This window comes from Biomphalaria glabrata, chromosome 12 (assembly GCF_947242115.1).
Source record: "Biomphalaria glabrata chromosome 12, xgBioGlab47.1, whole genome shotgun sequence".
NCBI lineage: Eukaryota > Metazoa > Mollusca > Gastropoda > Planorbidae > Biomphalaria > Biomphalaria glabrata.
Genome location: NC_074722.1, coordinates 2429386 through 2453577, shown reverse-complemented (window position 1 = coordinate 2453577; position 24192 = coordinate 2429386). Strand labels below are relative to the sequence as shown.

At 33.4% G+C, this 24192-nt stretch overlaps 2 protein-coding genes across 2 annotated transcripts; one reads left to right on the top strand and one right to left on the bottom strand.

Moving 5' to 3' along the window:
• Positions 1–278: 278 nt before the first annotated feature.
• Positions 279–8831, top strand: LOC106055872 (small integral membrane protein 14-like). The gene is made up of 5 exons (XM_056005488.1): positions 279–432; positions 2569–2678; positions 4145–4190; positions 6297–6439; positions 7820–8831. Exons 2-5 carry the CDS (start codon positions 2604–2606, stop codon positions 7856–7858), a joined length of 303 nt encoding a protein of 100 aa, XP_055861463.1. The 5' UTR covers positions 279–432; positions 2569–2603; the 3' UTR covers positions 7859–8831.
• LOC106064613 (zinc finger CCHC domain-containing protein 8-like) lies at positions 8209–23143 on the bottom strand. The gene is made up of 15 exons (XM_056005487.1): positions 22343–23143; positions 21615–21657; positions 21055–21214; positions 20033–20113; positions 19343–19449; positions 18392–18460; positions 15826–15963; positions 15179–15250; positions 14136–14284; positions 13294–13362; positions 13054–13121; positions 12684–12764; positions 12266–12356; positions 11939–12075; positions 8209–10793 (listed from the first exon to the last, which is right to left on the bottom strand). Exons 1-15 carry the CDS (start codon positions 23100–23102, stop codon positions 10644–10646), a joined length of 2175 nt encoding a protein of 724 aa, XP_055861462.1. The 5' UTR covers positions 23103–23143; the 3' UTR covers positions 8209–10643.
• Between the last annotated feature and the right edge of the window lie 1049 nt (positions 23144–24192).

Below are 24192 nucleotides of genomic sequence, written 5' to 3'. Positions count from 1 at the left end.
GTTTTGCCAGCGTATTCCCATTATGGAGCGAAAGCACATTTGATCATGCATTGGAAGCGTTCGATAGAGTCTCAGAGTCATACAAAAGTGTGGTGAGAACCACTGCTTTATTTATAAACATTGATGTCATACAGTTGCCTTTACTATTATTAATGGGGCACTTAGTCTACCCAATAATTGCTTCATTAGCTTAATATGGTAAGATATCGACTTCAAATTTGTCAGGGGTAGCATGATTTCTACATTATTTTGATAGGATATGACAGTTTCCTGACGTTGATCCATTCATTTTAGTCCACAGTTACATCCGCATTTTTTGGAGACGCGCATGTCAGATGACGTGTTAATTAAGACTTCCGGAACACATCCTATCATTGTTTACTAACTTTAGTAACTAGACCTCTAGACTGGATTTAGGAATAGACAGCGAATGTAAGTGGTTGTTAGTCTTACTTGCTAGTTTACCTTTTATTTTGATCAAATTAAATTTAGGTCTAAGACTAGTAGATCAGATATCTAAGTGACAGTCACAGTCTAGTTACACTAGACTAGTTAAGTAGACTCTAGACTCAGTAACTGAACTCTAGTACTCTAGACACAAGACAGTCTAGAGTCTAGAGTCTAGCGTAGAGATACTAGAGAGATCTTTATCTTATCATAATGATGATAATGATAATCATTATCATTATCTCTCTAACTCTAGTCTCTAACTCTACTCTAGACTACTCTAGAGTCTAGTTTTAGAAATTCTCTGGTCTCAGTACTAGTAGTAGTAGTGTCACTAGTGTGACTAGTAGTCTAGTGTGAGAGTTAAAATTAAAAATAATAAATTTAAATAAATATATAGATCTAGTCTTGTATAATAATACCTCTATGAGTATGCCAGGCATACTCTCTATGCCTATGCTATATTATTAAAATGTATTAGTATATTATAATCTAGAATATAATATAATTATACAATTATAGACTATAGAAATCGGTAGTCAAGTTTGGTTTGTGAGTTGGCCAGTAGGGGCATTAGCCTGTAATACCTGTATAGGGCACTAGGGCGTAGGCTTGATTATACTGAATTAATTAGGTTTAGTTGGTGTAACGTCACAAGATAAGATAGATTAGATTTCTAGAGACTAGATTCTAAATGATGGTACTGCTTTTGGGTGCAGGTTTATCATATAGCAACATATATATAATATATATTATATATATATATATATATATATATATATATATATATATATATATATATATATATATATATATATATATATATATATATATATATATATATATATATATGTCATGAGCCTATAGGCTACTGTTGGACCACTGAAACTAAAAGAACTTGATTGGCCAGGCAGTATACACTTATAATATCTACTATTATTACCCATCTAGATTGTAGATTATGCCTAGTTTAGAGTATAATATAATAATAATAACTATAGAAGAATTAGACTAGAACTATATCTCACTACTAACTTGCTTAGATCTAGAATAGCATTCTTATATAATAATAATAGTAATAGATATAAAAATCTAATATAATTAGATCTATACTGAGTATACTGTCACTGACACTATACATAATAAAATAATATAGACATAGAATAGTTGAATAAAGTTAGTCAAGTTAGTTTTTTATCATTATTAATTAATAATATTTAATAGCAACAGACAATAGTTAAGGTCAATTAGGCCTTAGGGGTAGAACTACTGATAGGTTAGTCAGTAAGTTGGTCAAGTTAACCATTTTTGTTTTTCTGGTAATGCTATTTGTTTGTTTTCGGGTGTTCTTTTTTAATTCAAACCTCCCTCAGGATTCAGGATAGGGGTGTGCAGGGTGCAAACCCTGGACCATCAAAACATGGCCAGGTCCATCTATACCGTTGTTGCTGTTTAAAGTGTTTATATATTATGTGCTAGTGTCCAAAGAGGAGCATCACTCTTTTACGTTGATATATTATATACATATATAATATCTTTTTTTGGTCAAAACATTACTGAATTATTTTTTTAAAAAGTTTCTTGTCCTGTTTTTTTTTTAATCAACAATTTGGCACAATAAAAAAAAAAGAATCAACACTGCTAAAAACATGAATAACAAAAGATTATCTGTTACATCCATACTTGTTAGATTTAAAATTATGCTTGAAGTAAAAATATAATAATAATAGTAACACAAAGTTCAATACTTTAGATTAATATAAAAAAAGTAAAGTTCCTCTTTCATGCCTAGAGATCTATAGGGCAGATGATGTTCAGGTCATCTGTTTCTTTGGCCAACGGTTAACTAGCGTGGTGTCATGTGGCCAGTACAACAACCAACCTCCTTTACTTTCCCCAACTAAAGTCAGGTACTCATTAGAGTTAGGTGGACTCAGGGGTACCCGAAAAATCCCAAAATTCAAAATTCCAGTCGCAGCCGATATTCGAATTCAGGATACAATGGTTCAAAAGCCAAGTGCCTAACTACTCTGCCACCGCGACCCGCTTAAGATTAATAATTAATTAGAAATAGCTTAACAGCTTTACTTCCTATGAATAAACTATGTAATTTTTCTACAGCTCACAAGTAATCAAACCACATTCAAGTGACAGAGATGGCTGAGTTTGATCCCTGTGAATGTATTGATGCATTTCAACATGAAAATGTAATGCGTCGACTCTTGAATTTGGTATGTACAAGTAATGAATCTTCTAGTTAAAGAGGATGAGGCTTATGCCAGAAAATATTTGTTTAAAATCGTCTGAAAAGGATCTAGTCAAACTTTATTCTTTCTCTCTATTAGACTACCACAAGTGTCCTGGGCATAAGCTTAAGCCAGTATTTTTACAGTACCTCTATTCAAGTCACTTCTTCATGGAGCCTGGGTGGTCGCGATTCTCGAATACTGCTCTAACGATTTTCCTAGAAATTTAACATTTGATGTACATCGCTGAGAAAAGGGGAAAACTCTAGTTTGAACTTTATAATTTCTCAAAGTAAAAAATAATTAAATGTCAATTTGGCTAGAGACCAAATCTAGGTCTAGATCCAACATCAGTTTTGAAAGGACTATCATATTCGGGAATTTCTGAATGTAAGGCATTGTTGATATAGTACATAAATTAATATTTAGGATTATTTTGCTCATGAATTGTCTTCTAATTCTAGATTTAAAGGCCTATCATTGGAATTATTCAATATTTTTACATAAATCTAACAGATATTTTTACATAAATCTAACATAGATAACCTCATCATCAAACTCCATTAGAGTGAGGGCTTGAGAGGGTCAAATCCTCTCTTGCAAAAGCCCTGGACAGAAACCCTGCTGTCTTGCGTAGTGCATAAATGTCGCCATACAGGTCGAGAATTTTGGGTTTCCCAGACCTGTCGAGACGGAGATCAGCAAGTCTGGGGTAACCTAGATTATTCTATATCTAGACTAGATCTAAATCAGAACTTTCTAGTGTTAGAACTAGATGTTCATATAATGAACACACCAATAAATAATCACACAAGTATGCCTTGCCCGCTGGCCGAATCAGATAAATTGTATATTCAAGCAACTGATGGTGTCACTGGTTGGATACCCGAATTGAATTAAATATATATATTTTTTTTTGTGTTAATTATTAGATTATATTTTAAGTTTAATAATGTAGGTATTGTCATTTTTTTTAATGTTTTTTTTTTTTTTTTTTTTAAATTTTCTTTCATTGTCATACTTTGCTCTGATCACTTCTAGAAGCTGCCCCCTTTTTTTTTTTCTCCATTTTCTTACTAAATCTGATGACAAACTTTTACACTCTTGGTCTGTTCCATGTGAATAGTTCTTTAATAGGTTGCTTGACAGATTTTCATTTTCTGTATGTTTTTTTTTTCCTTACATAAATTATGTGATGATAACTTAATCTGATCTATTTGGTTAAGAGGCTTGTGCTGTAATGGATGCCACAAATGAGATTAGTGATTAGACTAAGCCCAAGTATGGGCTAAACATTAGTGGATATGTACAATTATATTGAGAAAGTCAAATCTGACTAGGAAGCTTTGTTTAGGAAGATTAAACTGTAGGTCTTGTAAATATGAATACTATAGGCTCAGTTAAGAGATTTGAATGCTATGATTAACATTATAATGCTTTATATTTTACAGTTGCGAGACTCCCAGAATGTTTGCACTGACAATGGCTGTGACAACTGTAAGTACATTTTAACATTTAGCAAGAGAAATAGTGTTAGATGAATTGATTGCATAAAATATAGTTATTTTTAGCTAGAGATAAGACGACCATAGTGTTCATACTCTGTTATACTATTAGATGGTGTAATCAGGGTTCACTGTCATTTCATCCCCTGGTCACTTCATCCCCGGTCATTTCATCTACTGGTCACTTCATACCCGGTCATTTCATCTACTGGTCACTTCATACCTGGTCATTTCATCCCCTGATATTTTCATCAACTGATCATTTTTATCTAACAAATTGTAATTTAAAAAATCATGAAATGAGGAATATTTAATGTATTCATATTTTATTTAAATGACAAAATTGTAACACGTTAATGTTTAATGGAATTAAAACAAAACTTATACAGGCAACATGATATCACGAGGATGGGTGAACTCCGTCTTTATTAGAAAAAAATAAAACCTTATTTCAAGGCTAAAAATGGCGCACCCATTTTCAAGAAAGAGCGATTGAAAAATAAAATAAAGTGAAAACATGGTCGTACTTTCACCATACTTTGGCCTTTGATGATAAGTTATCAGTGGCACGGTCATAATTATTGTAATCGCACTTCTATCTCTCAAAAGATTTCCACTACTTGCACCACAACTTGGTCTTTGATGATAAGTTATCAGCGGCATGATCATAATTATTCTAATCGCACTTCTATCTCTCAAATGATTTTTTACTTGGCCTTCGATCTGGAAAATATTATGATATTACAACCCCCACATCCATTAGAAGTGCTATAGCTAAGTATACACCCAGATTTACAATAAGATTTCTCATTAAGAAAACAAAGTGGAAGAGGAAACTCTATAAACGTATTAGTAACAAGTCATAAAATGTCAAAAAGCATTCTTCATAATCATATTTATATATAAAATATTTAATTGGGGATGAAATGATCGGGAATGAAGTGACCAGGGGATGAAATGACCGGTCACCGTTATCAGATGACTTAGATACTTGAGTCTTGTACTATAAGTTAATACTCCTTAGTTTCAAGAAAAATAGTTTTGTACTTCAATACTAGTTGAAATGTATGAAATACTACACCTCTCTGGCTTCCTTAATTGTGTTCCAAATTAAGGCTTGGGTGTGTTTGGGTATTGAAGATGTAACTATTACTAGTAATTATAGTTAAGCATTTGGACTCTGGGTTTGAGTTTAATGCTCTGCTAAATGTAGTTTTACTAAGCTAGTTTTGTAATAATAGGCATATAAGCTAGCAGTTGTCAACTGTCAACTAAAAATGGTTGCATCTTCATTACACATACACATCCAAACCATAACTTGGATTACAATAGTAATGTCCATGAGAATATTTTTTTTTCAATCAATGCAATTCTCTCTCACACACACTCCCATGGGGGACCTTACACAACTACTTGACAGGGGCAGATTGTTCTGCTGAAATATGTATTATGTTATGCTCTTCCGCAGTGTTTAGTACTTGAAAATGTAACTAAGTCCAACTGGAGGTAACCCTGAACTCAATACTGTAACAGATAACACAGACGAAAGGCCAACAATCGATAAATAAAGTCGACGCCGGTGTTGAAACGACAAACACTTTTAATACTTAATATGGGAATCGCCCGATGTCCTCTATTACTGGCCGTCTATATAATTCATCTTATTCTTACTGTAAATAAGAAAACGTCTTGATTCTAAAGCGTTGCCTAGAGAGTTCCTGTTTTTTAAAGATCTGTCACGTCACTTGTCGCTAAGTAAAACTTTCCCCTTATTCCCGAAACAAATACTAAATTCTAATCATGTCATAACAACTATTACTAAGCTAGTTTTGTAATATTAGGCATGCAAGCTAGCAGTTGACAACTGTCAACTAATAATGGTTACATCTTCAATCCCATACACATCCAAACATTTATTTGGAACACATTTAAGGAAGCTAAAGAGGTGTACTGTTTCATGCATTTCAAGCTTAAAAATATGAACCTTGTCGTAACTCATTGTAAAACATTTTGTGTTCCTATTCTTTTTGCAATATCTCTGTTCGTCTCAACCCTTCAAATGTTCACACAGATCATTTATTGTACCTAACCTTTTCAGTACCAACCTCACCCCAGGCACCAAACTGTGCCGAAGGGTACATGCTCCTGATGTTAGGCTGGTTTGTAGTAGCCACTCTGCTGTTCTTGTTGAGGCCTAAGACACTGAGGCTGAGGGGGGATGGAAAGCCTGCTCCTTCTGGGGTAAGTTAAGATCCAATGAAATCGAGGCATCAAAAATGTTCTCATTTTGGTTTAAAGGGGACATTTTTCGTAGTCAAATAATGGAAGCTAGCATTTGTTAAAAATCATTTTAATGCTATCATGTTGTTTGTACAATTTTTAAAATAAAAATTAAGGTTTTTATTGTTTTTCAAACAATTTCTTTGTGTAGCAAAACTTAGATTCTCTATGACATTACCAATGCATTAACACATTCTAGTATGATTTTTTAAGAATAGATAATTCTATTATTTTTATAGTGTATATTTTTAAAGTAATAGTACCACTTTAGACCTTGCAATTTTCTGAGACTGATGTGTACAACCCATCTGTTAATGAGGGTGTCATGTGGCCAGCACAGTGACGCACCACCTTGATGTCAGATACCCATGAGAGTTGGGTGAACATTTCATGTAAAATTGCCACTCGGCTGTCCAGAAGTTTAGTTATCAATTGTAATTAATTTCTTAACATAGTACCTGACAACAGACACAAAAGACAAAAAGCTTTGTCAGTGTATAATATCATATTTATGAGGCGCAGTGGCTGAGAGGTAAATCGCTTGGCTTCTGAACCTGGGTCTTGGGTTCAAATCCTGCTGAAGACTGGGATTTTTAATTTTGGGATCTTTGGGTACTTCTGAGTCCACCCAGCTCTAATGGGTACTTGACATTAGTTGGGGAAAAGTAAAGGCGGTTGGTCGTTTTGCTGGCCACATGACACCCTTGTTAACCGTAGGCCACAGAAACAAATGACCTTAACATCATCTGCCCTATAGACCAGAAGGTCTGAAAGGGGAACTAATATCATGACAAAATGTGTAGGTCAAACTTGGGTCTGCATATCCATATGAAAGGCTGCATTCTTCCTTCTTTATAATTCCTTATTATGTGATTAGGGAAACTCAAGACTTCATTAACTCTTTCTCTCCTAACTGACGATACCAATGTTGATTCCATCAGAACGTGTCAAATAATAACGGAGAGAAAGAGTTAATTGAGTATGTCATACATTTGTATTGTATTCTTCTACCCCTGCTCCATCTGTTAACTAAGTAAAAAGTAAAGTTCCCATTTCAGACCCTGCATTCTATAGGGCAGGTGATGCAAAGGTCATTTGTTTATGTGGCCTACAGTTAACGAGGGTGTCCTGTGGCACAACAACCAATTGCCTTTACATTTACCCAACTAATATCAGGTACCCATTAGACCTGGGTGGTCTCAGAGGCGCCCTAAAGATCTAGAAATTCCCCAGTCTTCACTGAGATTCAAGCCAGGACCCCGGGTTCAGAAGCGAAGCACATGACCACCTCAACATCTGTAAACTAACAAGACTTAATTGAGTCCTACTTTTGTATTTCAGGGCGGTTCAACTCCTCCCCCTGCTCCATCTGTTAACTAAAGGAATCAAACAATTTGTTTTCCTGGTGGCTGTGAGGGATTTCTCATTCTTTTCAAGACGCTGCAGTCAAGCTAAAAGATCTTAAGGAGGAAAACCATTTCTTCATGGTGAATAGTTCTAATTACAAACATTGATTTATAATAGTTTAATCCTTTGGATTACTGTACCGAATGCCAGCTTATTTATTTTATATTTTGAATACCAATTTTTTAAATGCCTCCAGTTTGACATTGCAGCAGGTTTTTTTTTTCTAAGTCAGTAACTCTTTTGATGGATAGAACGGAATCTGTTAGTAAGAAGCTCCAACTTTGTTTCTTTGTGGTGATGGATATTTAAATTCGAATTTCGTATTTTATTTTTTTTTTTAGGGACATTAGCATAATTAACTAATTTCTCTTCTTATTAATGCCCCTCTTGTCATTCCAAGACATTTCTTTGCTGTATATATCTCAGAAAGACAATGTTTTTGAAAAGTGTTGATAATGCGTACTATCATTACACTTCCAGTAAGTAGTTGTAACTTATTCTTGTGCTGTGGGAACTCTTGTCCTTGTTCAATTGACTACAAAATCTCATTTATTTTTATTGTTTTAACAATGGCTGCCATTTATTATACTAGTAGCTCTTGTGCCATTGAGGTAGCAATCAAAGCTGTGCTCTTCTTGTGCCATTCTGGTGTGTCAGAGTTGATAGATGCCGTTGGTTTTGCTCTATACAAAGACGACCAATTAAAGTATACAATCTTTATTATTTTTTATTTATTAAGGTTTCATCTAATTGTTTTAATACTTTTACATTTGGTATATTACATTGGGGGTATTGGATTTAAAAAAACATCATTCTGGCCCTTGTGGTTCATTGTATAAAATGTAATGTCTCCACAAAGTTGACTAAGACATTTTATTTTTGTACCATATGTTAATGTGTAAATAAGTTTTTTTTTTAAACTATAAATAAAATTGTAAACAATCAAGTCTTGTGTTGCTAAATCTGGTCAGTTTTCCTTACTAGTAGTTTTCTGATGCTGACAAAAAAAAACAAACAACTAACTTTTATTTGATGCACAATGTGTATATAATTTTATGTTCTGTTCTTTCAATATTACAATTCAAGTCAATAGTAAACCTACACAGAAATATTAAAAAGGAATAACAAAAAGAAATGTGTCCTCAGCTCATTTTGTTATAACTAAAATTATTTTTATTTTTTTTGTGATGAACAGTTTGAGAATCACTACTATAACAGTCCAAATTGTAACAACTGACTACAGTAGACTGAATATTTGTGACCACAGCTCTTTAAAGTTTTTTTTCTAGAACTGGTATAAAAAAAGAATTGAACCCCATTTACTAAGAATCAGGCAACACTTTATTTGAAAAAAAAAAGTTAGCATACAATAACAACAGTGTAATACATGAACTCAAGTTTACATCAGAGTGAAGATTAAGTCTTACAGTTTGTTGAAACAAATTTTGTTTTGACACTATTGCTTGACCTACACTGAATCAAAGTCAATGGACAAACACAGGGTGACAATTTTTCTATGGCCATTGCATCAGGTCCAACTAACATGATGATGTTTGCAGCATCTAATGTTAGTGTAATGTACAAACGCACAAAATGAGCATTGCCTCTGCTAGATACAAAAATCAATAGTGTTCACAGCTGTTGTTATGCGCTCGCCAGAGATTGTGGGCTGAATAGGGATTGGTGTAACATTTGGCAGTCAATGAGCAATTTGCAATGCAGGTGACGTAGACAGAATGGTGATCTTTAACATTAATACGCAAAAATGCTGAAACTATTTCTCAAAGATATTAAAATATCTTGAACTCCAGTGTGACACTAACATTAAATGGATTAAAAAAAATAAATAATTTCAGCCATATCTGTACATAATAGTGGTAATTTACTAATGCTAGTAATACCAAGATGGCTTATATAAAAAACAAATCTGTACAATTGTGTCAACCAAAAGATGGAATCTTGCACAAACACAAAATGGGTTGTTCAATACGCTGGACAATAATAATTACATCAGTTGACACGCACACATTTCATCATCAATTCAGCTCAGTAGAAAGGGAATATTCTATAAAAACTTTTTCCTTAACACACATTAAGTAACTTTGGTCAGTGGAAAGAAGAATTGAAGAAATAAACTGTTTAGTTGAAATGTTTCAACTGCCAGAGCCATAAGTATTTTCATTGGGTTGTAACACAAAAATGACAACTTCTAAATAGACTTATTAATATACAGAATTACTTAGACCATACATTACACAAGAAAAAAAAAAGGGTCAATCTAATTTAAATACTTGTCTGTGTTCAAACATATATCCAAACATATATCCAGAGTCAAAGAATAAAATGATTGTGTATTCATGAAACTTTCATATTACCGAAATGCAAGCTAGACTTTTCTTCCAAACACTGGACTGGTAGTTCAATCAATATCAACCAATTGCTAAAGTGAATTGTTGCTAAATCTGAACAATACTAGACACATATATATATTTTTGTTTATTTGAATTCAAAATGTCAACACTTCAAGGCAAAGTGATCCTACATATACTGTATTCTAAGAAACAAGTCCATTTACAATGTTGGGTGGAAATAACTGGTTTACATGAATACCACTTAAGTTCACATTGGTAGCATCTAACAAACAAAATTTGTTTCAGTACAACCCTTTCTGTAAGACAGTGGCCACAAAATAAGTATCAGTTCTATACAAGCAATTTATATAAACAAAAAACAACTAAAAGTACAAAAAGAGTTCTGGTTATTTCTTGATCTTTTTTCTGACCACTTCTAAAAGGTCTTTCATTTTATCAAATATTCCTGTGGAGTTGGGCAAATTTTCAAATGGTATATGCTCTTCAATATTTTTACCAAATTTGGCTGCATCTGGAAGGTGAATCTTCTCTCGTACCTGTCAAAAACAAACAAAAAATGTGTAAACATTTATATTTCAAACAATCTATCTCATTCCCTAGACACTAGGACAGAAATTTCATTCTATAAGAACTACATGGTCATCTGTATACACGGTTCGGTATAATTTGCAAATTGATGTCATGGCCCTTTTCCAGCCATTGCTATGAAATATCACTATAGTAAAAAAAAAAGAGGGGCCTAGTCCAACAATTTTGTTCCTTAGACAACTGATCTGGTGGTTCATCCATCAATGCTGGCAACATTAGAGGAATAAGAATCCTTAAGGTGTGTAACATCTATACTGGACACTATAATGCAACATCCATTTGCTTAATGTAATAATGCAATGTCTTTACTGGTTGAAGTTAGCATGGGTTTGTTTGCCATGTGTTTGTCTTTGTGTATATAATCATCCACTTTCAGGTGCGTGGAGTGAAGCTTGGACTGTGATTAACTTACATATATAATAAATTGTTTACTACTCAACAACAAAGTCCAATATAAGCAGACGTGATTTAATGAACATAAGGAATCAAGAATAATAATAACATCCAGCCATATGTCGATGCCCAAACAAAAAGTCATCACAGAATATATCCAAATATGATTACTGTCACAAGTAATGTTCAGTCTCAAAATACCCTATCTCATATATGTCCTCTCTCTACAGCTTCAGCTTCATCCCCAGAGTTTTTTTCTCATGCTCTCGGTACGGTTTTCAGTGCAAGTCATTAGCATGTCACTATGAGGTTCTGATAAGGTGTGATAAATGTGAAGTGAAAGAGAGCTCAAGAGGACAGACTTGAAAATAGTGTGACCCAAACACAGAGTGATTTAAATTATTGAGCCCAAGAAGGAAGGGTCTTTCCTTTAATCATGGCCACTGAGTGAACTTTTTACAAAGGTCCAAAAGAAGTTGTGCCTTTTAGATTTTATTTTCATCCAAACATAATAATGTTGAAGAATTAATCAGTATTTTATATAGTAACTAATGCAAAATCTCCTAGTGTAATATTCATTTTTAGCATGATATGTATGTCTAAGGGATAGGTGATAGTGAATAAACATTCTACTAACTAAAGATTCTTTTAGCTTTTAGATTATAATTTGAGCATGCTAAGCATGTTGGTCGGGACTTACCAAAATTGGAGTACCAAAATCTTTACTGAGAGAAATTGTTGAAGAGGATCTGAACATAGGTTTGGGCGTGACAGGGATGTCTGAGGAACTCATCTGTTCACCTGCTGATTCACTTTCAGATTTGCTCTCTCCATCTTCTGAAAGTGAAACAAACAAATCAGTAACAAAAGCAGATCATTTAGATCCTTATCAGAAGAATGAACAATGAACTAAGCAATGTCTGTGAGAGCAATGTAAGGTTCAATAAAAAAAAGACTCAAGACATTAAACAACAATATCCCAACAACTAATGCTTATCATTTCCCAACTCAGATAAAATTGTCTCACCTTCCTCCACTCCACCGTAATCATTCTTTAACTTCTTTATGGCATCTTCTTTATCTTCCTCTTTCTCTCTCTTTCGTTTCCTGCTTGAAGTCTGACAAAGAAAAAGAAACTTGTATTGAGCACTTTGTTTTTTTTTTTAGACTTAAAAAAGAAAATCTATTTGCATGTCAAAATATACAAAATTCAAATGTAGACATTTACACAAATGTTTTAGTAGCATGCACAACTTTTAACAATTTCAAAAACAACTAATTCATTTTCCATATGACCTGATTTTCTTCCTATTCATTTCAATTTCGTAAATCAATTTGAATGATTGGACATTTAAAAAAAAAAGGAAAATAAAAAAATACTTTGAATAGATCTCCCTCTCCTTTATTGTGAACAAGAATTTGAAGCTACTTAATAGAGTGCTTACCTTTTCTGTGTTTGACTGTGCTAAAAGTGTCTCTTTAAGCTGGTGCTGTTGTATGGGTGGCATCTGATATGTAGCATACTCCTGGTGGATTCAAACAAAACTCATTAATACTAAGTCTGCTTTACGGATCCTTATTGGAAACATGTTATAATTTCATGGACTCTTTTTTTTAATTAAAAACAACAACATTCTAGAAAAGAGAACAGATACAAAACACAGAGCAGTTCATTGAATGACTAGACAGACACACAGATGTTGGGATCTTTTTCATAAGTAACATTTTAATGTACCATACAATCTAAGAAAATTAATAATAGAAAGTAAAACAAAAAACAACAACAAAACATTCACAAATAATAGAAAAACTTACATCCTCGAAACCAGCTGGTATGGCAACTGTGAATCCAGGGTATTCAATGATCTTGTTTACATCATATTCTAGATGTTAAAAAAAAACAAAAACAACATATTATAATACAATTAATATTTAACAACGTATTATAATACAATTAATATTTAACAACGTATTATAATACAATTAATATTTGGTTAGAATATGTGACATAAAATTTTTTTAAAAAAGGTAAAAGTAGCTGATAAATCAACTTACCCATTTTCTCTTGATTCTTGTCCTCATCTAATTCACCATCTTCCAAACATTCCCCAGTTATTAAAGTAACTATCAAATGTGGAAGAAAAGAAATGTAAAAATGTAGAAAAAGTTTTTGTACAGTTTCAATGTCAGTTGTATAGCTACTAGCATATAAATAGCCACTAGTGGACAAGTACAGGTTATTATTTAAGAATAGTTCTATGTTTTTGCTTGTCTTTATTCTTTATGGAGCTGTGAAGACAGGTTGGAAATTCCAAATACCCCTTCCAATAAAAAAAATATGCAGAAATACTTTAACCTAAAATCAAAAGAGTTCATTTTATTTAGAATTCTTTAGTTGTTTTCATTGCACTGATGTTTTTTTTTTCCAATTTCACTTTGGCTCATCTCCAGCTGACAAACTACACGGCCTAGGCAATTAGTACCCTTAGGAGCATAATGACAGCTAAATCAGATTTATAATTGAAACACAAAGCAAAAACCTGGCCTACTTATTAATGTTCTACTTGAGCATCTATTCAAGATCTAATCTAGAATTTGTAAAACTAGAAAAGTTGAATCTAGATCCAGATTTTACATTCTAGATCTAAATCAAGTCTAACTTTTTTATTACCGATTCCCCCCCCCCCCTGGATGTTCAACAAAGGGAAACTATTAAAGAATAAATTTAGAGCAATAAAATAAATATCTAGAGCTAAGAATCAAAACAAATGAGATTTAAAGGATCGACCATGGGACAGCGACCCAACAGAAACGACCATTTCAAATTGACCAAGACAATGTTGTTCTAGAGACAAAGAGTTAATATTCTAATCAACCAAACATCTGAAGCAACTCACCTTGTCCATTTTTATCAAAGATGCTGACTCCAGATTCAACCTGCCTGGCTTCAGCAAGCCAACCTGGCGGATAGCCAAACAGTCTCATCTTGTAAATGTGTTGAGGAAGTTGGTGGTCAGCAAGACCCAAAGCTTCCCTCAGACTGTCACTGAAGAAAGCAAAATCAAACATTAGAATATAAGAAGACTTTAAACTTTACTTATCTCTTTCTCTCCGTAATTATTTTCCTCATCCCGATAATATTATTCATTTTGCTCATTAGTATTTCACTATCCTGTTCAGATTAAACTTCAATAACTTTTTTGTCTGTTTTCAGAAAATGTTATATTTGGTATCAAATTATAGGAGAATGCATGCTCAGCACAAATTAATGTTTATAAATCTAAAACTCCATTTAGTTTACTGGGTTCAAATCAATGTTGGTATCATCAATTAGGAGAGAAAGAGTTAATAAATTGAAAAGGGTTATAACAGAAAACATAAATCGTTATCTGAAAAGTATAATTAGAATCCCCAAAAGACGCATTTAAAATCAACCACAGAAAAAAGATTATGACAGATGTTTACAATCTATGTATTCCCTATTACTTTTAGTTTCCTGCATAGATAACAATTGCATCAGTAATATGTGCAGTCTCTTAATGTTCGCAATCTCCTTTCAGCGGTCATTTTTTTAAAAAAATCTTGCATCCAACTAGACAGCATATATATCAAATATCTATTCTTAGCTCTTATGACACATAACATTTCGATATTTCCTTCATTGTCTGAAAATGCCAAGCATTCCATAAAAAATAAATTTAAAGAGTGAGATAAATAATACCTTGATATGAACACCACAAAGTTTATATTTTTAGATTTAAAACCAGTTGCTCAAGTTTGACCATTCTCCAATACTCACTAGTTGAACTCACATCAAATACCTAAGCTTTAAATGCACTATCATAATTTTATAGAGTTGTCTTTCCCATAAGAATATAAATCGCAATAAGCCGGTCAGTTGTGTAAAAAATCATTAATGATAAATATAAGAAGACATTACCTGATCATTCCAGGCTTGAATTTGGTAAACTTCGATGACAATTCAGGGTCAAGGTGGTAGCGAGATGGTCCCCTGTGGAAGCATTTTGACAACACAAAAGATAATTGTACATTTGTGTACCAATAGATCACAAAGTCTAAAAGGGGAACTTTACTTTATTCCCTCCTACTGCAATAGAATTAGGTATTTAATCCTAACTACTACTTTACTAATGAGAGGTGGGTTAGCTAAGTGGCAAAGCACTTAGCTTCCGAACCAAATGGGTCTTTTAAAAAATATTTTTAAACAAAAACTCTGTATAATAAGGCTAACCATAGAAATGGAGTATTTATAAAGCTTTTGTTACATCTATCTTATATTGATTTATTTCATATTTAATTGCTCTAGAATTATCAATCCAAATTTTGACAAATTGTTACCTGGCAATAGAAATCTCAAATGGAAAATTTAGGGCAGTCTGTACCAGTAACACATTAATTACATCAAAACAGTGGATATTACTAAAAGCAATTATTTATGGATCATGCATGTTACCTCCCAAAAAACTTCCACAAACTTAAGATCAAATAGTTGATCTATAACTTCAAGTTCACTGAGATACTGCACCAAAACATTAGCTACTGAATACCTAGTGAAAAAGAGCTTACGTGAACTTTGGTTCATTCTGTTGCTGCTGTGACATGAAGTCTTTGCGATTCATAGCAATCTGTGCTTGTACCTTAGGCTGTTTACAATCCACCAATGTGTGGTTCTCTTCACCACAGTTCCAGCAAACTTGCTTGGGCCTATTGAATTAATGATAATTGTTTGTTTTTTTTAAAGGTTACTAACACACACAAAAAATGGGTAAATATATGGAGCCAATGGGGATGAAAAAATAGAATTAAATATAAATGAAACAGAGAACAGTGTAGCTCATTTCATTTCAACAATGTTGCCACAACCAGGTCATTCTCATCAGAGATGTACACTGCTAGTTTCATCACCGTCTAGGTTATTGACATTGTCATCCCCAATGTTCCATCATCAATACAAAGTTATTTTCTAGACATAAGGCAAGTGACACAGCAACCAGGCACAGCCATGATAAAGTATTAATTTAACTCAAACCACTTTGAAAAATTGAAAAAAAATCACAAGCTTGAAACATATATAAAAAAAAATACTTCAGGTAAAAGGGCACAATATAAATTAATTGCAATAAAACATCCATAGCAAAAGTATTCAAATAAATCACAATTACTAACTGACATCAAATTGTTTCCATTGCCCCCATTTATGCTTTGCAATCTAAGAATAGATCTAAAAATATCTGCAGTTTTATTTGTAGTTCCCTAGGGCTTTTATGAGTTATCTTTAGCTCTCCCTCAAGCTTTCCGCCATTTTGAGAACAAATGTGTAAAAAAAACAACAACAAATTTTCCTGTTGTAAAATGTTTTACTTATTTCGGATGTTCCTTCAGAGTTGAAGATAATTACTTCCTAGTCCAAACCTCCCGCAGGACAACGGGGGATGGGAGCGGGCAGGGTTTGAACCCTGGACCATCTATAAGTCCGAACGACAGTCCAGCGAGCAAACCGCACGACCAGGCAGCCATCCTGTTATTGTTGATCATTTGCCTATCACAAAGACCATTAGATTTTGGTAGGCTTAATTGCAATACATGTTGATCAAGTCAAAGTTGAATAATCAATTGTGGCACAAAAGTGTCTCTCACACAACACAGTAAATCCTTTAGTTAAGAGCAAAATGTAGGGAGCTGTGATATTCTTTATCCATGTCGGTATACTTAGACTACTCTATTAAGATTATACGAGGACCTGATAACTAAAAGAAAAAAAAAAAAAGAAAAAAGAATTATTAGGCCATTTACAAGATCCTAGGGGTTGCAAAGGCCTTTCTTCATAGAAAAGTACCAGGAAAAAAGAAGAAGAGGCAGACAGAAAAAGCAATGGGAAGACAACATAAAAGAATGGAAGGGCCTGCCATTGAATGAGGTTCTATCCATGGTAAAACACAGAGAGGAATGAAAAAGACGGTTGACAAACCTTGTGTGGTGCCCCAATAGTCCAACAGAATAAGGGATAGGTGTGTGTAATAAAAATTAAACAAGATTTATTATTAATTGTATATCCTAAACCAGATCTGTCATAATTAACAACCACTTGTTCAGAGACTATATCATGATTGACAAAAGAATGAATGAGCTATTCATAATCTCCCAAACAATTAAAAACGAATAAGAAAATGTTTGAACTATATTATTTATAGTACCCAATATTTCATAGGATTAATCAAATAAAAGAAAATGTTTGAATATATTTTTACTTTTTCTAATTATAAAAATATTTTTAAGATGAGATAATTTTATTGATCCAATCAAATGGAAATTCAGTTTGACTACAATTGACAATAGCGTAACTACTGTACAATAACAGCAGACCTGCCTACCAAAAAATGTCCAAATGCGTAACGCTGATGGTCAAAATGCGTATTTTGGCACCAGAATGCGTAACGCGATACATTATTTTGTCATATATATATATTAGAGCTAGACTAGATATCTACAATGTCCCTCAATGTGTTTTGAATCGATAGCACTTCGATATTTATTTCTATACAATGAATACGGGAATCAGGGATTCAACATAATTAATTTCTACTAATGAACTTACAAAAAAAAAGTCACGTTGGTGTATCAGCTAACTGACGGTACCAACCTGGAACCAACCCGCCACTCCCTCACTCTCGCGTTCATCATTTCTAGACCAAATCTAATTGCTATTAAGAACCAATCAACGTATAGATCTGGATACAATGTGTATCTGCCCCCCCCCCCCCCCCGCCAACTGGACGGCTTAGCGTGACCTCCGTGACTGCTCGTAAGCTAGTCAAGAGAGGGGGGAAAAAAGGATACGAAATGCGTAACGCGACGGGTTAAATGCGTATTTGCGTACTGACGGTCATTTTTGGGAGATTTTGCGTAACGAATACGCATTTTGCGTAACGGTAGGCAGGTCTGTAACAGTATAGATGAAAAATTCAAACAACATTCACACAATTTAATCAAATAGACATTTCTGTACACAGTAAATTACTTTGGTCCACATGATATATAAAAAAACAACAACATAAAAAACATAAAACAAATGTCTCAGTTTGTTTGGAACACCAAGTTTTGACGTTGAGAGTAATTGGAATTATTCGCTTACCTCTTTGGTCCAGTTTTTTTCATTTTATTGGATGGGTCAGCATACACTTCGTTAAAAACTTGCATGTATCTTGACATTACATTAAGGATTAGGTATGAGGTTATGTGTTATGCATAGAGAGAACTAAAACAGTGTAAGTCAAATTAATATATATATATATATATATATATATATATATATATATATATATATATATATATAAAAAGAATATTTGCTTTCATATAAATAACAGTATTTAGTAATATTAATTTACTAACATGATTAATGGTATCAAAGTTGGTAAAGACAACATTAAAAAATGGACTGGCTTCTCTCTTGATATTATGCTAAGAACAGTTGCTGACAGGAAAGAGTGGCAGGATTTGGTTACATGAACTGTCACAGCATCCTACAATGAAAGGCTTTGTTCCAGCTTTAGTTATATGTCAAAGCCAACGACTATTAATGAAAGCATTAAGCCTATTTACTGGCGTGGTAGATTGAAAGGAATGCGTTATTTTTGGCATGACAACTTTTTTTTTTGTAAATGCCCAAAGAAGTTGTCTTTTTAATAAGGAATCTGGTGTCAGATATTGTTTTGTCTTTTAAATGGTTCATACTTTTAACATACATTTTTTTTTAGGATTGAACAGTTAAATGTACAAGCCAAGTGGTGCGGCCCAGCCCCTAGTCACATAAGGGAGTGTTACAAAACACCACAATATTTTACTGAACTCTTGAAATAATAAACCCAATTTAAATTTGGGATTAAACCATCACCGCTTGCCTCTCCCTCCCCTTTACAGATTTTTTATGTGACACATTCAAAACATCTGTCACCACTTTCAAGCCAACATCAATATTTGCAAGCATGGCAAGCGCTGTAGTTCAATAAATGTCTGTAACAGACAGCCAATGAGAGCACTGAGGCTACAACAAGCAAATATTGACAGCCACTATAGACAAGGATACAAAGGTATTTCCCAGTTGACATTACATCTGGTGGGCTCAGCTTCAGAGTAAGGCCAACCAAGGAAGTCTATTAGGAACTGCTTGTGAAACTGGCTGTTACCAATGATCTGAAACAGAAAATACAAACACTTAATAACATAATAACCAGAGAGCATTTCAGAATGAATGTTGGAAAGAAAAAAGTGAACTTGACATTGGATATTGTTTTGACTTCTCTAATCTCAAAGAAAATTGTAAAAAAAAAAAAATAGAATAAAAATAAGTAGAAAGGTAACTCCTTTCAGACCATGCCATTTATGAGACAGTGTAAAACTCATCTGCTTCTACGGCCGGCAGTTAACAAGGATGCCCAATGGTCAGAACAACAACTGCCTTTAAATTCCCAGACACATATTAGAAGCCCATGTATTCACCAAGAATCAAACATGGGGCCTTTAGCACTCAAACACCATGCACGATCTTTACCCCCTACCTCTTTTAGAGTAGTAAATATAAATAATTATGTTGAACCAAATTGTCACTCCATGTCTCTCTCAACTTCACCCAAGTTAGAAAAGATCCAACTTTTCTTCAAGATTCAAACTTAAACGCCTTCGGTTCGGAAGCCAAGTACTTTACCACTCTGCCACCATGTAATGCCCCTCCTCTTAGAGTGGTAAATTAACTAATTATGCAGAATCAATATCTTACCCCATGTCTTTGTCTCATCTTCTCAGTTCGACTTTCTGGTTCCAGATTATCATTGATGTCAATACAGGATGGATGGCCAGGCTGAAAATATATACACACAACTACTGAACACACAAAAATAAACAAACTCTATGCCGGTGAGTGATCTATGAATCCACCACTATCAAACATGACTAATGAATAAATGAGACAAATAAACAGAATGGATTTCTCTTAGCACTAGATAAAAAACACAAGACAAAATGTTTAAGTTCACCAAAAAAAACAAAACCGTTTCTCCTCCATCTCCTGATAACACATGCCCCTCACCTCCTCTCAAAATGGGCAACTCCTGCAACAGAAATAGTTACGTTTGTATAGACTAACTACCCACATGTGACATCACTCGGTGGGGGAGAGGATTGCTTCTCACACCACTGCTTACAGTCTGCGGTGATGAAACTTAGGGTGTCAATATTAAGTGCTTGCTCCTTGGGTGCCTTCAACCTCTCCACCATATTATTCAATGTTCAAGCAAAGCAAATAATGTCACAATTATGAAAGTCTTGAACATAAAAGAAAAATGAGCACAGTTAATGTAACAGGTAACATCATTCACCTCTCTCTAAACATTGCCACAATAAATTACTTTTACTCTAGCAAATTAAAATCACTAAGCTAGCAAGCGAAAATACCCAAAGAAATGCTTACATTGTTCAAACTGCTGTAATTATCAAAAGTCAAGTTTTAAAGGTCAAACTGCTGTAATTATCAATGGTCAAGTTTTAAAGTCCTTTCAAATAGTTTACATTATAATTTGAACAATGTAAGCATTACCATATAATTTGTACAGAAAACTTGGCTGTCAGAAACAAAAATATATATAACTCATTATATATTTAAAAAAATAATATTTATAATAATAATAATAAAGTTTTAGAAATCTCCTTTTTGTGAAATCATTAAATTTTCTGACAGCATGTTTACTGTACGGCTGAAAACAATTCAGTTAGAAAATAATGCCTCTCGCTCCTATGCAATACCTTAATTAAAACATCTGACGAAGAGTCTTGCGACATCAAGTGAAATTCTTCCCACAAAAGACCTTTAATAAACTGCTCAATCTGCTGGCGGTACTTTCTAGCAAAATTGTTGTTATGGAATAGGAGCTGTACCGCAGGACTGTCATCATCTGGAACATATCTAGGCCACACAAAAACAGACACAAAGAAAAAAAGAAAATTAGCCCATTAATGATTCTCTACAAGTTAGATATTTTCTTAAATGGAACAGCCATAAGTTTTATTATTACTCACATAAGATTGTTTCAAAGGTTTAAAAAATGTATAACCTTCTCTCATTAAGTCCAGACTAACTGAACAAGTTGATATATTTAATAGGCCGAACATAATACCTTAAAATGACTATACAATATCACAGACTGTTTACTGAAAAAGAGTACAAGAAACAAATGCTGCGGTGTGGTGTCAATTCAAATAAAATGATTATGAAAGCCAAATAAATGCATGTCATGTGATACTTTAGTTAAAGTAGTTAATCATGGACTAATAAATCAATTGAGTCAATGTGGCCATAAAAATACCTGGTAGAATCCAGAATCTTGGCATAACGACGAAATTTGTTTCCTGGAAAATGTTAAGGCTAATAAAAAGAATAGGACAGCAATCATACAGGCTTAATAGAAAATATTTTAAATCACTTTTTATGTTCTTGGTTAGGATATAATAGGACAAAACCTTATAAAATGTTCTTTATTTCAATTGAAGGGCTTATTGTGTTTGAAAACTATACTTTTATTATGGAATTGGAATAGCAAACTTTTGCCCACTTTAGTTTTAGATAATTCCAGTTTCAGATCTTTTTTTTAAAACTAAATGTGTAAGGTTTATATTATTAATGCAAGTGACATAAACAAGTTTAAATTACTTTTGTTGGCATTTTAAACATAAAACAGGTATTGGGAGATTTACAATCATACTAATCATAGCATTTACATGAACAAGATAATTCAAGCTTTGGACAAAGTCTATTAGAAAAATACCTTTAAAATTTTGATGTGTGTAATTGTAAATGTGTAAAATTTTAAAAGTAATTGATTTCTAAACCCCAAAGAAGCCATTAAAAAAAATGTTGCTTCTAGATCATTAACTAAGTAAATTAATTTATAAGGATCTTATGACTTTAAATGTAAAAATCTTTAACTTAGAAAGTAGCTCTGCCATTTAAATAATCCTAATACTAAAGTTAAAAGTCATCTATAATATAGTCAATATAGTACAATAGAATTTTATTATAAATAAACAAGGATACTGTCATATATTAATTGCTGTACAGATATATCTTGCTTTTTGGCCTCTTCTGCAGCTTCAGCATGCAGCTGCTCATTCAGCCAGGCTGCTTTTGCTTCATCTTCAGGAGATAATTTTATTTCCACCTCAGGCTTTTTGTATTCATAACCATTATACATACCATAGCCATACCCGTAAGTTTCATCCATTATCATACCCTCATAGCCTTGGTCCATGTAATATTCCATTTTTGTTTCATCTGTTAATGACATGTCTGTTACCATGGTCATATCTGTTGTCATGGCCATATTTACATGTTCATTTCCATCTCCTAGGCCCATTCCCATATTCATAGTGTTCATGGTCATGCTATTCATAGCCATTTGAGTCATATCTGATCCAACATCTTCTTTTGTATAATTCTGTTCGTATGCTATTTTATCTGATGACAAACCTTCTACAGTAGTCAGTTCGGTCTGGGCTTCTGTGGGTGTTTCTAATACCATCGGTGCTTCTGACTGCTCTTGCGCCTCCGCAATGGAGGGCTGCTCTTTTTCTTTTTCATTTTCAGCATCGGCATCAGCATGTGCACTAGACGAACAATTTGTGTCTATGGGCTCAACGAATTCATCTTCTGACTCACTTTCTTCTTCAGATTCATAATGTTCAAAAACAATTCGAGACTTGACCGAGTCCTCTTCATAGTGAATATAACTACTCTTAGCTTCTCTATCTTTATCAAATTCCGAGAATAAATCCAAATCTCCAAAAACATCAGCCATTTTGAAGTGTCCCCGGAAAGGCTTCTAGTCTTAGCCAGATTTTTTTTTACAGAATACTAGATAAAGAAAAAAAAAAAGACCTAAACATAGAATTATGTGTATGTATATAGATATATATAGATATATATATAGATCTAGATAAGATAATATCTAGATTCTAAATCTAACATCTATTTTATTTTACTTTTGAATTTAACAGTTCTAGATCTATATCAAATAAGTAGAAGAAAAAATTGTTTTTCTGGCGTAACCATCTTCTTTTCTGAAGTAACGTCTGTATTTTATGGGAGAAGATAACAAAATGTCCCGCATTACAACGGCAGAATGTAAAGTCATTGATTAGCATGCATGACTAGATTGACCTAGAGACACGGCGCGTAGGACGTAATCATCTTTCTGTATTTTATAAGATAATAAAGGCATCATTATAAACGTATTTACGTAAAGACCTGTGAATCTAATTATAAAGACTAAATGTAATTTAATGTCATGTTTTCATTCAGGATGTAATGCCAGGGCTGATATAATATATTGACACCCAGTGACAGCATATATAGGCCTATATATAAGGTGTTTCCTTTAGGCTACAAATGTGTGGCATTCGGATGTGCAGCCAGTGATGATACAGGAAAAGAAAAACGCCAACCTTCAATTGTAAACCTTCCTGCCTATAGCTACTATTCTATTCGATTATTTTTTTACACTTCTTTATTATAATAATAATAATCTTTATATAAATATGGGAACCTAGGCTTGGAGATATTAAGCGTTTATGGAAGTTATCCATAATAACAATATAGGCCTACCCCATAACCCATTGTTATATCAACAGAGGGGATAATAACTGACCTCACAGATACCTTTAAGGCCCTTAAATTATCATCCTCGTTGCCTGTCACAGGGCGGTACTGCTGCAGATGACTTGTCACATCACCAGAGAATTCCTCGGTGGAAACTGATAAAGGGACTACAATGCAACTCGACCCTGGCATGTGCAGAGAATGAATACTAGTTCGTTTCTAACATAATAATCTTTATTATCCATATGGAATTGAGAATAAACAAATCGACCCTGGCATAAACACGCAAT

Coding starts and splice junctions, on each gene's coding strand:
- LOC106055872 (XM_056005488.1), top strand. CDS start 2,604: ATGGCTGAGTTTGATCCCTGTGAATGTATTGATGCATTTCAACATGAA. Junction 2,679..4,144: donor TGCGTCGACTCTTGAATTTG/GTATGTACAAGT, acceptor TATATTTTACAG/TTGCGAGACTCCCAGAATGT. Junction 4,191..6,296: donor TGACAATGGCTGTGACAACT/GTAAGTACATTT, acceptor TAACCTTTTCAG/TACCAACCTCACCCCAGGCA.
- LOC106064613 (XM_056005487.1), bottom strand. CDS start 23,102: ATGGCTGATGTTTTTGGAGATTTGGATTTATTCTCGGAATTTGATAAA. Junction 21,658..22,342: donor ACAGCAATTAATATATGACA/GTATCCTTGTTT, acceptor AACATTTTCCAG/GAAACAAATTTCGTCGTTAT. Junction 14,285..15,178: donor TTCAAGCCTGGAATGATCAG/GTAATGTCTTCT, acceptor TGCTTTCTTCAG/TGACAGTCTGAGGGAAGCTT.